The sequence below is a fragment of the Dendrobium catenatum genome, unplaced genomic scaffold, assembly GCF_001605985.2.
Source record: "Dendrobium catenatum unplaced genomic scaffold, ASM160598v2 fragScaff_scaffold_772, whole genome shotgun sequence".
NCBI lineage: Eukaryota > Viridiplantae > Streptophyta > Magnoliopsida > Asparagales > Orchidaceae > Dendrobium > Dendrobium catenatum.
Window position 1 is genome coordinate 1,571,574 of NW_021319234.1, and position 10,948 is coordinate 1,582,521.

Consider the following 10,948-nt stretch of genomic DNA (forward strand, 5'->3'; position numbering starts at 1 on the left):
TACATAGAATATTGATTTTCCTATGAATCATAATATATATTAATTTTTCTATAAGAGAACATATATATCAAGTTTATATCCTAATTATAACTTCATGGACTAACTTATTTGCCCACATACATCCATGATGTGGAAACCCTTGCTTATTTAACATTGCAATCAGGCGTCGGTACAGCGGCCCTTGCACACTTCCACTCTGTATTCAAGCTATACAACATGTCGATTCTAAGGTATGCCCTTGCATTACCACAATGCATTAAATAATTCATGTCATAATTATTCGATAAATTTTACATTGGTTGTTGACTACCTAACACAACCCTCCACTTTTCTCATCCAGGGTATGGGACCTGGCAATAGCAGTGTTTTCCTCATGGAGCATAAATGTAAAGAAAATAAAATTCTTGAAATCCATCACGTAATATAAAAATTACAAGTGATTTGGAAAATATTTAAAAGCAAAAAATGGGTATTAAATTAAACAGGTTACAATCAAATTAACTACTTTGCTGAGAGTCAAAATGGTGATGCCGTTAAAAAAATATGCTTACTTTGAACGGTTGAAGGTTTATAAAGTACTAAAACTAAAACATAGGAGGGTGATATAGCATGAATGGTACTGCAATATGTAAGCAAGTGAACAATATATCGAATTATAAAATGATTTTTTTACTTAAGTTCCCACTCTAGATCTCCCTAATATATATGCACTGAAGAAAGGTATCTATTCTTATATTCTTTGGGTTGTCCGTTCCTAATGAACTGGCATGAATAAATGTTATTCAGGCAAATTAGAAAAAAAACAAAAACCTGAAACAAATAAATGATTTTATTGCATCAGTGTCATATCCAGTAGTCTAAGAAGCCCAACCTAGTAAAGAGGAAAGCAAATAAAAAAGAAACGGATATTGTAGTTAAAACTCCTCCAGAGAATAACCTGAGTGCATGATTTGAGTATTACAGTTGCATTTGGAAGTAGAAGTGTTGAATAACTGAAAACCTCATGACATATACGAGTTTCCTACCTTCCCATAAAAACCAGTCGACTCAAGTAATGTACCATTTCCATCGTATAGGAGGCCCTGGTGATGAGAGAAAGACAGAAAAAGTTACAATTAATATTGTGAAAATGCACTGATTGTGAACAAAAATACGCATGCGTGGAAAGAGATTACTAAGTGTTCTATAATAATCATTAGGGGTTTGGACCCAAATATGAATCAACCTGGGGAAATTGAAAAAACAAGGCAAAAAAATCACTGCTTCGGGGGTAAATTAAACCTGATAAATTTGATTGAATGGAAAAGGTTGCTAAGCATACATAGTTTTCATTAGCCAACTATAATGACTAGTCAATTCACAAAGTACACCTAATGTATCTTAGTAGATGGCTGGTCTAATCTGATGGACCAGCTCAAGACCCATGACTAGTCTAATCCAAGCCTAATCCTAATAATCAAGAAACTAGGACCCTAACCCGAGCTCTCCTGCAGGACACCTTGGCAGCCTTCAAGACTCATCACATCCCTTGGTCCACCTAACTTAAAAAGTTCTTGAGTCTAGACCCAGCTAGCACCAAGGATCCACAGCCACATCTAGGGGTGCAAACGAGTCTAGTCGAGCTCGAGTCTGGGGGTGTTCGAGTCGAGCACAACTGTCAAATATCGAGCTCGAGCTCAAACTCGAGTTGAGCTCAAAAATCGAGCTCGGCTTATTCCATCTTAAACGAGTTCGAGCCGCTTGTTGAGCCTCCGGCGCGATCCTCAAAAATATATTCGGGTCTTTTTGGGTTTGATGTTAGCGGGAGGAACAGAGAGAGAGTATTGAGAATATTTTTTTGGTTTTGTTGTCCGGGCCTTTAAGAGGGGGGAGAGAGAGAGAGAGTATTGAGCATATTTTTTGGTTTAACTGTTAGCATTTATTATTCCGTGACTCAAGAAGAGAGAGAGAGAGAGAGAGAGAGAGAGAGGCGATTGAGTTTTGAAATGCAGGCATGGGAGGGCAAGAATTTAAAGGCTGGTATTATTATTTTTATTTTTTTAATATTAAAATTCAATAATTTCGAGCATGTGAGCTCGCGAGCCAAGCCTGCTCAAGCTCGTTTCTTGAGTTTGAGCTCGTGGCTCGATAAGCTCGGCTCTCGAGCTCGAGCCGGCTCACTTACACCTCTAGCCTCATCCAATTATCTCACCAAAGCCATTTCAATGGATCAAGACACCTTCGATAAATGACCATGGACCTCTCTTGAATCCCCTTCACCTTTTGATTAGGCTAGAATGGCCTCTAATCAAGCCTTGGACCTATAATCCTTGCTTAAAATGATCCAAGAAATCGGTACCAATCCCTATAAAAAAAAATTTACATGTAATTTTAAACATCCACATTTTTTTAAATTTATTTACATGTTTAAACCCATTTGCATTATTTTTTTATGTTAAGCCACCTATTTCGCAAATTACCAATAATAATGATAACAATAACAAATTTTGCAAAATTCAAAAAACTTATAAATTGAATCTTAATTTAGCTTAAATCATCAAGCCTTGGTTCAATTGACCACCTTATATCATACGCATTGCAACTTGCATAGAAAATAACTTACATAATAATTTTTCAAAATTAGGATATTTTACTGATTTTTTTAATATAAAATGGAAATTAGGACCACCCAATTTGTGATTAATTTTATTAAATTCAAACAATTCACATTGGATCAAATCTTGAATTAGCTCAAAATTTCTTTTAAACATAAGATTTGTTAAATACATAAATACCTTTTTAAAAAATTTTCATGCATACCACACAACTCCTATGTATTTATATACCTAACACTTAAACTGTGATATTTACATAACAACCAATTCTTTAAAACGCATCAAAAATATGAATATATGAACTCTTCTGAAGTGGAATACACCTTTATGAATATATTTTGATGAAAATAGAGCATTAAAGTGCTAGATAAGTAAAAAACAAAGTTTAGGTGTTACATATATAAATACAAGAATTTTGTGGTGCGTATGGAAATTCCCCAAAAATTTAATAAACGGCATAAATTACATAAAAATATAATGTGATGAGTCACAGGGCTATAAGATATTTATAGGCCCTTAAAATGGGACTCACACTAGCACTCACACTAGATTATCAATCAAAATCATCCTTAGGCATCCCTTAATCTATGATGTGTCGTGATGGATATTATTATTTTATGATGAATATTACTATGCTATATAAGTGGAAAGGTTGGAGTAGCTCAAGTGGTAGACAAGATTAAAGAGAGTTTCCATAAAAAGTAAGCCTTCTGATGACCCAATTAGGAGAGTAGACGTATTAGATTTGGCCTGTGTTAAGAAAGATAGAAGCAGGCCTAAAAAAACTTAATTAGAAATTAGTATAAAATTTTATTTTTATTATATTTAAATGTCATAATAACCCATAATGATTAAGAAGTATAAGTAATATCTTAAGCATTATCCATGTGGACATAAGAATAGACTTACATAACCCTTATTATTGTATTAGATTCTGGAAGAGTTATATCCTAGAGATATCATAAGTCCTTACCTTAAGTCCTTACCTCAGGCACCTCTCATGTTATTATAGAGATATAAGTGCCTAGATAGAATTAGACTTAAGGAAAATATCATTAATTGTGATGTTGTAGGCCAACAACTTAAGTAATTCCCTCAAAAATATTTCATTTTTATTGTGGAAGAGTAAGTCCCCCATTTTAAAAATTGAACCAAATTGAACATAAATATTTTACATAAGACATTAATTATCTTTGCATAACACAAAGTAATAAGGTTTTGGGCATCTTGACTAACCAAAGTTGAATACTCCAAACATTTCTTCCCTTCGAATCCAAATATTTTGTTATCAAGTTGAGTCAATCACCAATTGAAATCCTATATCAAGTCCTTGAAATCAAACGTTGAAATCAATACTAGTCATTACCTTAATTGAGAGTGTTCTTAGAAAAATGACACTTGGATTTTAATTAACTAGAATAAATTTATGGGGATCAAAAATCACAATAAAATAAACTTGTTTAGTTTCTTATTTAATCTAGGGAAATATCTGAGAAATTATTTAAATGTTTACCCTATATAACGTCCATTGAACCAATTAGGAGTTCTTTTTTATCTTTCGAAATAATATATTCATTCCTTATAAATGCTCTTTTGAAGCCCGCTCTCCCCTTTGTATGAACTCTCTACATCAACTGTCACTCACCCTTAAATGAAATCTTTTCAACATCATCGATTATCATGCATCAAGAGCCCACTAAATCAAATAAAGCCTCTCTAAGGGTGATGGACACTTGAACCTTGTCATGACATGGTTAAACAAATCAATGACACATAGGAGCAAAAATTCACATGAATTACCTGATCACAATCGAACTCAAATAACACTTTCTATAGTTGTGTGAACCAAATAGGGGTTAAGGTTGGGCTGGATACACTAATGATCAAATATATTCTTAACCAAAATCTCGAGTCAATGGGGGAGTGCCAACAAATATTACCCTGTGTTGTGTCTTAACACCCATTCCCCATCCCAAACTTGGGATGCATTGCAATTGCAGCCACTACCCAACCCATTGTCAATTGAGGATTGCAAAATGCAGAAGCATTGTAGCCACTATCCAATCCATCCCCAATTGAGGAAAAGAAACCGTGGGTTAAGCCTCATTCTCAGATACATCCTAAAAATTCTGAAACAAATGGTTAAACAAGTTTATCGAAACTTAGCAGAAATTAACAGTTGACATCCTAAATATTTTTTTAGAATTTAACCTTCTTGAGTCTTTTAAAATCAAAATTCACAGGATTCGCAAATTCCTAGTTGCATTCATTGATAGTAGTTGTCAAACAGTCCTTTAAACTAATTAGGATTTCCTCGTTCTAAGCCTTCACCGATTTTAGTTCACTTTTTTTGTGAAATCAGGACAAATTCATGGAAAATAATTCCATCATCACAGAAAGCAAAAATAGGAATAGCTCCCTGAAGAATATTTTAGCCGCACGACTTTAATCTTCAAACCTGAACATAATAACGCTTCATTGAGGACCTCTCGCATGGAATTTCCACTTAAGAAAGTGAATCAGGGAGGAAATCATCGCAAAAATCAGACAAATCAATATCTATTTTCCAGTGTCGACAACTCCGGAGGGGAAAACTCGAGCAAGAATGATATTAACCTGGGTGAATGCTTCTGGATCGTGGGGAAACTCATTGACAACATCAAAAGAATAAAAGTGAGGGATCGGCCCTTGAGAAGAGGCGAGCTTCCACGTGACGAATACAAAGAAGATGACGAAGAGAACTACCAGCACACTGCGAAGGGACCCGCTGCTACCTGTGAAACCTCTAAGCCGGGAAAAAGTGATGGGTTTTGAGCGAGTAGAAGAAGGAGAAACCATGGAAGAGGAAAGCTTCGAGTTTGCCCGCTTCGACTGCCCCTTCCTTCGAAATCCAACAGCCATTTCTAACAAGCCTTCCTGTGTCGGAGGTTGCCACCCGCCGGCTAGGCGAGGCTCAGAATACAATCCCCGCCCTTTTTATTTTTTACCTTAGTCACATGAACTTTTTTTCAAGTTAAATCATCTAACACTAAGGGTGTAAGTGAACCTAATTGGCTCGAGCTCGACTCATTTATAAGCTGGCTAGTCAAATTTATCGAGCTCACGAGTCGGAGAACTCTAGCTCATATATAAAACCAGCTCAAGTTCGAGCTTGACAATGCTCGGCTCACGAGCCAACTCAAATTCCACCTATAATTTAAATAAAAAAGGGACGATGGCCTCGAGGCAGACAAAGAGTTTGAGAGCTTTGCGCATTTGCTTGCATATGAAGAGCTTGAGGAGGCGGAGTGCGGTCCACATTGTCTGCAAAATAGAATGTATAGTAAAATGAAAGGCAACATATTTGAAATATTTAGAGATGTTTGGATGAGTATAAAGTAAATGCACGTGATTGTTTTTTTTTTTTTTTTTTTTTTTTTTTTTTTTTTTTTTTTTTTTTTTTTTTTTTGACTTGAAATAAAATGAATGCAATGTAAAAATCAAAATATGGTGATGGTCAACAGTGGGCAAGAGTGAATGGCGGCGGCTAGCGGTTGACAGCTGCAATTAGTGGTAGTGAGATTATAACATGCGGTAGGGGTGAGTGGAAGCTAGCGTCAGTTATGATGGTCTACAGTAACAGCCACAAGTGGTGGTAGGTGACGACCAACAACGATGACAAAGAATTTACATTTTATTTATAAATCATACAAAGTTTACTAATTCTAAATACATCAAAATTATACTATAGAGTTCATTCCACATACATCAAAAAATTTATTATGCACTTCTTTTACTTTAATAAATTAAGCACTTGCCTTTGAAATATTTTATTTTTTATACCTATTTTACTTCAAATCAACCAAACCAATCCTCCTGAAGTATTCAAGGACTTTACACAAGCTTTTATTATTTTTTTTCTAAATTAATTTGCACTACCATACTAGCACATAAATAATATATATTCATTAATTAAACACCCCTATTATCTCTTATAATAATTTCATAAATAGCACAACAAAATAATACATGTTTTTTTTTTAGTTTCATTAAATTATCCCTTATCAATAGTACAAAAAATTTAAATAATTCATTTCAATAATATATCATATTTTAAGTGCCTTAGTTTATAGCATTGATCACTCTATAGGTGTATCAACATTTTATTTAAGAGACATTAATTTGTTTTGTTAAAAAAAAAAATTTCAAAAGGGCCAACAATTCACCTTGAGTGTAATTAAAAAATGAGAAAGTCTAATAATGAATATTTAGGAATAATAACTATAATGACTTAAAACTATTATATTAAAAAGAGAGTTTTATCATTGTTGTGGGCTTGAATATACGCGACGATAGAGTTCTAACTATGCGTCTTAGCTTTACACGGATATCCAGCACACACACAGAGAAAACATGATTTTTTTACGTGGAAAACCCTTGAAAGGGAAAAACCATGAGGCCTAGCCCAGTTGAAAATGATTCCACTAGAATTTGAGTCGATTACAAAGGGCTGATTCAACAACAACTATTTGATAGAAGTTTGGTGTTAGTTTGTAGTCTGGCCTTAAGCAGAACACCGGGCCTTGAGCAGAGCGTCAGGCCTTCAGCAGAACGTCGGGCCTGAATGTCGGGGCTTCAGCAAGACGTCGGGCCTGAACTCGGGACTTGAGGTGGTGGTGCTACGAAACTCCGGCAGTGGTCCGGCGAGGCTTCGGCGGTGGTCTGGTGAGGTTCCTAAGGTGGTCCGGCGAGGTTCCTGCGGTGGTCCGGCGATATAGCGGCGGTGGTCCGGCAATGTTCCGGCGGTGGTCAAAGAGGAGCTTCTTCCTTCTCTTATCTTCTTCTCTTCTTGCTTGGGTCCCCTCTCAAGAGAAATAAGGGGTCTATTTATAAATTTTCTGGAGTGGCATGCTATAACGACCCAAGATCCGTGTAGTGAAAGGATTCATCTGATCGATCATTCAGCAGCTACAACAACAGCAAAGGAACGAGGTCTCACACATGCCCCGTAAATAGGTGAGATATAAAGGGTAAATGGGGAGTGGTTGGATGGAGGCCGATATTGAACCCCTTGATCATGGGCCGTTCGTTAGGCATTCGGAGGCCTTAGTGATGTCGGAATTCGGTGATCTTGGGCTTGTTGGATTCGTCTCATCGAGCCGTTCGATTCGAGTATAAGCTCATTAAAATCGGACACCGTTTGATAACTTAAACAGTGCTACGAAGCTTCCAATAGCGCTTCGGGTGATTGATTTGGACTCATTTGGGCTCGGATTGAGTCGAATTTGGAGTCGTTGGATTCGTATTTCCGAGACGCTTAGTTCGACTATAAGTTTGCTAAAATCGGAGTTCAGATGGTCTCTGAATTAATTTTTGAAATTTCCAACTTGATTCTGCATCGAGATTCGTGCCCGATCAAAATAATTTTTTTAACGATGTATCAATCATAATATTTATAAGAGCTCGTGATATAAATAATGAAAAGTTAGGCAAATGAAATAAGAATCTACTATGGTATCAAACAAAGGCAGGACTAGCATCTCTTTTGAGAATGAACAAATATGATTTAAGAGTTCATAAACTTAGGGTTAAATATTATTTATTTATGTATTTATATTATGTAGAATGTTCGTCAAATATAATTATTGAGGAGGTGAAATAAAATAGTTTCAATGTTTATTCTACTAAGGCTTCATTTGAGATGACTTTCTTATTGCTTTTTAAATCAGAGTTTTAGGCTTCCATTGGGACGGCTTTTTTATTACATTCTAAAACAGAGTTTTAATACAAAATTAAAAAATTTTCTCCAAAAAATAACTAAAATTAAAATGATTCTATATTTACAACTTCATATTCCAACAATATACTAAAATTTTTAAAACCCCCATATTTAAGATAATTTAAATCACTTTAAATTCCAACCAAAAAGCGCCTTAGCGATCAAGAAGAAGCTTGCACCAGGAACTAATTTCCACTCTCTGTAACACTTCAGTCTTCATACCTCTCCAGCTCTGAAACTATTGATTTCCTTTCGAGGAGCCAATCGAGCTCGCAGAGAATTCTTCATGACGACAGTGAATTCAAGCTTCTCAGAAAGATCAATCTCCTCTCCTTCCACGTTTTTCCATTCGAATTCCTTTACAAGATTAGCCACGAAGTATTCCAGATGAAAAATGGCCAGTCCGAGCCCGGGGCAGATCCTCCTCCCTGCTCCAAAAGGCATCATTTTGATCTCTCTGCTTCCAGTTATATCCATTTTTTCTGCTGATCCTCCCTCCATAAACCTCTCAGGCTTGAATTCCGCGGCTTCTTCCCAAATCTTCTCATCCAGAGCCATTTCCGTAACGCTGAAATTGATCGGTGCGTTCTTGGGTAGCAAGTACCCTTCGAATTTGATATCTTCTGTTACAGAATGGGGAAGAACAAAATGGCTTGGAGGATGAAGACGTAGCCCTTCCATGATCACTGCTCTCAGGTAAGACATCTTCTCAAAATCCTCAGAATTTGCTTTCCGGTTTTTGATCTCTTCCCAGAGTTTAAACTGAATTGCTTGATTCTTCACTAACTCCGCCATGATCCACTGTAGAGAAGTGGATGTTGTATCGGTTCCGGCGTTCAGAAACTCTGAGCAGAGCGCTACCAATTCGTCTTCGTTTAGAAGCCTTCCACCATCTTCCGGTAATTGGATCTCCAGCAGAGAGTCGAGGTATGAACAGATTGGCATCTCACTCCCCGGATTAATTTCTTTCTTGCGCTCCTTACGAGATTTAATCAAGGGGCAAAATACTTCTTTCTGCTTCCGACGTAATTCTGTAGCAGTTCTTAGCTTTTTACGAAAGAAATAGCCGGCGATCGCCGGGAGGTAAGGTAGAAAAGTGAGCTTACTGGCATGGAGAAGGAAATTTCTCTGGGCGATCTCAATTTCTCGGATAACCTTCTCGTCGAGCTTCTCCCCGAAGCACATCAGCACGAGAAGACCGAACATCGCGAACTGGAAGATATCTCTAGGGACAACGATTCCGTCGTCAGTTTCCGATTGGGCACGAAGGCGATCGGCGAGGATATCGAAGGCCCAGCGGCGGCCATCGGCGAAGAGGCGGACACGGGAAGGATGTAGGGTCTCGGAAATAAGGTTCCGGCGAAGAAGCCGCCAAATTGGACCGTAGGCAGCGGCGGAAATGATGTGTTGGTTGCTTGAGAGGTGGCGGGCGGCTGAGAAAGGAAGAGGACGGTCGGAGAAAGTGGCACCGTGCTCGATGAGAGCCTTATGGGCGAGAGAACCGTCGGTGATGAAGATCGCCGGAACAGAGCCGATGCGAAGCGTGACGATGGGGCCGTACTGGGCTCGGAGATTGTGGAGGACGGATTCTAGATTTTGGATCTTCAAAGATCGGCGGAGCCATAATAGGTTCCCGATAATAGGAGCTGCCGGCGGGCCGGGAGGGAGCTTTCGGGTAGTGAAGGAAGAGAAGAGGAAGACGAAGATAGCTCCGCATAGCGAGACCCAGAGAAGGAAGAGCAGACCAATCTCCATTTTCGCTGGCTTCAGTATTCTCAATATCCGCCATATAAATAAATCTTACAAATATATTTTAATGATTTCGGAAAGCAAATTATCAAATTTTTATCAAATATTATAATATAAAATCATTTAAAACTTTTGCGACAATATGTTATATATTTAGAGAAGGTCAAGGAGAATGTTAAAAATCTAATAAAATAAAAGAAATATGATTATTAAAAAATTTTTAAAAATAATAAATTCGCTAAATTATTTGGTGGAGGCATATTTTGAATATGCCATCAAATAAATTATTTTACGTGTTGGCCTAAAGAGAGAAAAAGTGAGAGGGAGAGGAGAGGAGGCCACTAGTTCGAGAGGAACTTTTATTACATCCAGTGAACGTACGCTCCTCTACGTTCGGTTTAGGCAAAAAAGCGCATGTACCGAATTTTTTCAAAAAAACTCGGTACAACTTGGTACTCGGTACTCGGTACAGGCGCTTTTTTTTTCCTAAACCAAACGTAGAGGAGCGTACGTTCACTGGATAAGATAAAAGTTCGAGAGGAGAGAGCCGGCGGGAAGAGAGAAAGAAGGAGAAACCTGACAGAGGAGAGAGAGAGAGAGAGAGAGAGAGAGAGAGAGAGAGAGAGGAGAGCTGGTGGGGAGACTAAGTTAAATAATTATTTTAATATTAGTTAAAATATTTGTTAACCTATTATAGGGGTGTCAATATTGAACACGACTCGAAAATCTGACTCCCAACAAGAAAACTTTGGGTTCGGGTAAACCCGAGCCTGAATCGGGTCGGGTTCGGGTTAGAAATTTTGACATGTTTGCAAAAATGGGTTGGAATCGGGTTGACCTGGAAACC

The 10,948-nt window shown here is 37.5% G+C and overlaps 2 protein-coding genes across 5 annotated transcripts in view; both read right to left on the reverse strand.

The window, feature by feature from the left end:
- LOC110101688 (glutaminyl-peptide cyclotransferase) overlaps positions 1–5,595 on the reverse strand; it is a 49,988-nt gene extending 44,393 nt beyond the window's left edge. For 2 of the 3 annotated variants that reach the window (XM_020829684.2, XM_020829682.2), the window contains exons 1-2: positions 5,211–5,594; positions 1,026–1,082 (exon numbers count right to left, since the gene is read on the reverse strand). In XM_020829684.2, coding sequence (XP_020685343.1) covers positions 1,026–1,082; positions 5,211–5,495 — 342 coding nt within the window. In that variant the 5' untranslated portion in view covers positions 5,496–5,594. Of the gene's footprint in view, positions 1–1,025; positions 1,083–5,210 lie in introns of all 3 variants that reach the window. The other variant, XR_003701398.1, reaches the window with a different exon arrangement.
- A 2,782-nt stretch (positions 5,596–8,377) lies between these two features.
- LOC110101738 (cytochrome P450 89A2-like) lies at positions 8,378–10,156 on the reverse strand. 2 transcript variants are annotated; one of them, XM_020829775.2, is made up of 2 exons: positions 9,459–10,156; positions 8,378–9,383 (listed from the first exon to the last, which is right to left on the reverse strand). In XM_020829775.2, the coding sequence occupies exons 1-2, from the start codon at positions 10,105–10,107 to the stop codon at positions 8,569–8,571; spliced, it is 1,464 nt and encodes a 487-aa protein (XP_020685434.1). In that variant the 5' UTR covers positions 10,108–10,156; the 3' UTR covers positions 8,378–8,568. The 2 variants fall into 2 exon arrangements, with proteins under 2 accessions (XP_020685434.1, XP_020685433.1); XM_020829774.2 differs by having other exon boundaries at positions 8,378–10,155.
- Positions 10,157–10,948: the final 792 nt, after the last annotated feature.

What these genes read in the sequence shown, in the direction of transcription:
- LOC110101738 (XM_020829774.2), bottom strand. Translation starts at nt 10,107, where the DNA reads ATGGAGATTGGTCTGCTCTTCCTTCTCTGGGTCTCGCTATGCGGAGCT.